General features: G+C 36.5%; 1 protein-coding gene across 1 annotated transcript; it reads right to left on the bottom strand.

Annotated features, from left to right (window-relative positions):
• Positions 1 to 290: 290 nt before the first annotated feature.
• On the bottom strand, positions 291 to 3,133 carry LOC133854335 (auxin transporter-like protein 3). Its single transcript, XM_062290488.1, has 8 exons — positions 2,896 to 3,133; positions 2,596 to 2,781; positions 2,381 to 2,493; positions 1,895 to 2,078; positions 1,680 to 1,777; positions 1,347 to 1,554; positions 866 to 1,123; positions 291 to 768 (listed from the first exon to the last, which is right to left on the bottom strand). The coding sequence occupies exons 1-8, from the start codon at positions 3,049 to 3,051 to the stop codon at positions 574 to 576; spliced, it is 1,398 nt and encodes a 465-aa protein (XP_062146472.1). The 5' UTR covers positions 3,052 to 3,133; the 3' UTR covers positions 291 to 573.
• Positions 3,134 to 4,355: the final 1,222 nt, after the last annotated feature.

The following is a 4,355-nucleotide window of genomic DNA, read 5'->3' as shown; positions in this document are numbered from 1 at the left end:
ATTGCAGTTAATTTGGTCTCCAAAATCATGTGTTTTTAGAAATGCATCATGGCATTGCTTTGGAAACGTAAATTTTTCTACGTTTTCAAATTGTCATTTTCTAAAAACGCATTGTTAAATAAAACGTTTTTCGCGATTTTGTTTAAAAACACTCTTTTAACTTTCGAGAATCACAAGGCCAAACGAACTCTTAGACAAGAAAGATTTGATATTAATTAATATTTTTGTGCTTGCCCTTCTTTTATTATCAAGAATATATATATTCAATATGATAGAACAAACAGAGCAAATTAATACTACAAAACGGTTTATAAAAATAAAATCATCCCACCAAAAAAGGAAGAAGAAAAAAAAAAAAAAAAACTCCAGCACACAAGTTACAATTGTAGGTCCGTATAGGGGTGGCCATAATGGCCATCACACCTCTTCTGATCAATCCATCAACAGTAGCTTTTACAAGGAGAGAGAAATGAAAGGAAAAGAAGAAAAGGTTTCAAATGCCAATCTTTTTACACGCTTACATATGTAACTTAATTTGTAAAACCTTTTCAAAAGTAGGGAATCTACTCATCATCAAGCCTTGTGTGGGGGGCACTGAAAGCACTTAGTGAATAGGCCAAAGGTGTCAATTTGTCGTATGAAATTGAGCATGCTTGCCCATCCTCCAAACCCAAATCCTACGATCAATACCCACACCACTACAAAGATGTTCACGGTGTATAATCCTGCCCAACCTCCTACAATTGAGGGTGGTCTCTCTACTGCATTCTGTGAAGAACAAAAGGGGAATAATATTATTAAGTTTCTTAAAAATTATCCTAAGACGAAATCGAAGAACTTGTTTGGACCAAGACCAAGACCAAACCTCTCTAGCCGACGCAGACGCGAAGGTCACCATGTGTGCTAGCGCAGGAATTATGTAAACGGTGAAGCTGACCAGAAGAGATCCAACGGTTGAGTTGATGGGCCCAAAGAAAGGGAAAATGATTGCAAGGAACCATATTGGGATCACCACAGGAAGCCTAGCTAGAGCTCTCTTCAACATGCTCTTCGTTTCATGCATACTGATGAATTTCTCCCACACAAAGTACAGAGGGGTGCAAGCAAATCCAAATGTTATGAACTGCATTAAAAGAAAAAAATCAAAATTTTCCTCTTAAGTAAGAATATATAAATGATTAAACCCATCCCATTATATATTTCTAAATATGGTATAAATTAAAAATCACATGGTGTGTTGAGCTGACACGGAGATGAATATGAGCGTTAAAATATAAGTTAAATGATTAAACTCATCCATTCATATCAGCTTAAGCTTTTGAGATAAACAATAATTTAACGTTAACCTGGTGAATAAGCATAAGGACGACAGCAGCGTCCCTGTATCTCGTCCTTGGTAGCAACGAGAGAGCATTGGAGTGGGTAAGAAGCATGTCCCCAAAAGCCCAATAAACAGCAGAAGCTGAAGGTAGAGTTAGGGTGAGCACATAGAGTGTTGCTATCAAGTATATTAGCTTGAACTTCTGTGGCTTCCACATTGCATGCATAATCTCCCTGCAAGATAAATTAGATTCCAGTTTCTCAGGAAAAATGTTCCCGGTAAACGGTTTCCAGTAATCATGGGAATATTGTTTGAGAGATGTGTTAATTTATTAAAAATATTTGTGAAGAACCCTCACACTGTGACAGCATGTCCGCCAAAGGTGTAGAGAATGTTGGTGGCCCCAGTGAAGTAGAGAACTATTTTGGTTGGTCCCGAGTGCTTCACTCCCTCAACCTTCAATCCCACAGAGAAAGAAAGAAAGGGAAAAAAAAAAAAATTAAGCTAAATGAATATATAATGAGAAGGAAATTGAGATTACAAAATAATTTACTGCATAATTAATTAGTTTACCTGCCCATGGATAAGGGAAGCAATGGTGAGATACCATGCAGTGTAAGTAGTCATAATAAGTCCCAAGAATGACCAAATTCTGTAATTATGGAATGATGGGATGAAGACAGTTGTTGCACAGCAAGCGCCAAAGATATAAGTCCAAGTTCTCTTGTCAAGATTGTCGTTTAGGTAGTATATATTACTGCAGCAATAATTTAGAAGCAAAATATTAGTTAGGGGGAATAGGATAATGAAATGGAGATTGAGAGTCGGTACGTTCCTTATTCAAGAGGGGCAAAATTAATCGAGATGATCGAGCCGGACAAAATATTAGTTACGGGGAATAGAATAATGAAATGGAGAAGAGCTGGTTTTTTATTTTGAACAATTTCGCCCATCGAAAAAGGAACTGGCTCCCGGAGAGGATCCTTCTCCATTAGCTACAATGAAAGCAATATTGTTTCAATTTTAGAAGGTTATTACTTATTAGGTATCAGGGCTAACCTTGCACAGGCAATTAGTTGAATTACAGATCCAAACATAAGAAAAGTGCAGTTGAAAAATAGGCCTGCATTCCTCCAGTGTTTCCCCAACAGCCCATCAAGGACTTCAAACCACTGCAAATAATCGAAGTAAGAAAATAGGAAGAAAAAAAAAATGATAATTAAGAAGAAACTAATAGAGAGAGAGAGAGAGAGAGAGAGAGAGAGAGAGATTACCTGAATAACATGATTCCTGAAATCAACCTTTTCTCTTTCTTTTCTAGTTCTGTACTCAACATAAAGTACGCTGATAAGGTAAGCAGTCCAGCTTCCCATCAGCCCATAAAAAAGCTGAAAAATGATTCCAGAGAGCATCCCCAGTTGGGAAAAGGAGTATGGGAGCGTGAGAAGCACTTGTGCAACCTACATTTCATGAGACAAATACATATATCTCTCTGAATAACAATGGTTATCATAATAAAAATCTGAGTCCAGAAACAACGAAGACAATGATAATCTTGATCAACAAGTGCATGCCTGGTTAGAAGCACAGCTAAACCACGCGTCATAGACGGAGCCACCATGCCACAACAGCGTTGATAATTTGCTCTTACCCGACTTGGGATCGCCTTCTTCCCTCTCCATTTCCACGTAGTTTCCTGCTACAACAGTCTCAACCTTCTCAGAAGCCATTGTTATGGCGTTAGTTTGTGATGTGGGGGTAAGCAATGGAGTACTGGGGACTCTAGTTTAGCGTCCTATAAATAGATAGAAAGTGCTTTTCACTCTTCGCTCCTACTTCTTATGCTTCTTTTTCTTCCCTTTCCCTTGTAAAAAGACTAATCAACTTTTTTATGAGCAATAATTGAATCACCCAACTGGGGAGCCTATCTGGGTCACTCTCAAGAATGTGACTGCAAATTTAGTGCGTGTAAAATCTGATTTCACATGAATTAAGATTCTCTAATTTCTTTCTTAGCTCCACCATATTTTTTATTAAAGTAAAATTAAAATGACGTGACAATAAAAATCAGACATTGATTTCTTTTTTATTCTTGCTAATCTAATGATTGATTTTCACTTCTCTATTATCAAATTGCTCCTTATATCACAGTCCACTAAATATTATTAATTACTTTTTTTTTTTATTGAAAAGTATTATGTTTTTGTGTTTTTAAAAGTACTGTTTGTGTTTTGAGTTTTTTTGTGTATATTTTTTTTTTTTAAAATATAAAATACAAAAAATAAATTTTTTAACAAAACATATCCAATAATTAATTAAAAATATTTTAAGACCTGGAAAAAAGTAGAGGAGTCCACCTCCAGCTTCATTGGCCGGTGATACAGCTATGTGCACTGCAGGTAACATCCTCAAGTTTACTTATTCTATGCATTTTCGTTTTCTTTTGTACGATTAGAATTTAAAAACATGTTAATTTTCATTCTGTGGGCTTAAATGGGCCCAGGCTAGCATGCACTGCACGAGCGGGATGGCCCGCCATGGCCCTTTTTTCTTTCATTTTTTTTTAATATTTTTTATTTTTTATTTATGAGAAAAGAGGTAGCAGCCTAAGTAATACAGTGATGCCGATTGATCGATGATGAATGGGATATAAGAAAAAGGTGACGGAAAAGAGAAACTTTTGATAGTCAGAAGGAGATTATAAAAAAGTTGCATTGGTGTGTGTGTGGGGACTGGGGAGTCTTAAGATGGAGAGAATGATTACATTGTGGTGGGCTTTGGTGCTTAACATGATCAGTAACACACGTGTGCCAACTGGCTTTACAAAAGATCTATCTATTAAACCTTTTCTCTTTTCAAAGTTAGGTCATGGGCCATGGATTTGGCACCCCCTAATCATGATCCTAACTAAGTGCCTCCTAAATTCACAATTCGGTGGCAAATTTTGGGATTGGGCCGACATGTCCAAATTAAAAATTCAAATATATAGTGAGGTTGAAATTCTAGTGTATTTCTTTTAAATAATGCTACGTAG

The sequence above is a fragment of the Alnus glutinosa genome, chromosome 1 (assembly GCF_958979055.1).
Source record: "Alnus glutinosa chromosome 1, dhAlnGlut1.1, whole genome shotgun sequence".
NCBI classification, from domain to species: Eukaryota; Viridiplantae; Streptophyta; class Magnoliopsida; order Fagales; family Betulaceae; genus Alnus; species Alnus glutinosa.
Note: the sequence above shows the minus strand (reverse complement) of the source record. Positions and strands in the feature narration are given on the sequence as shown.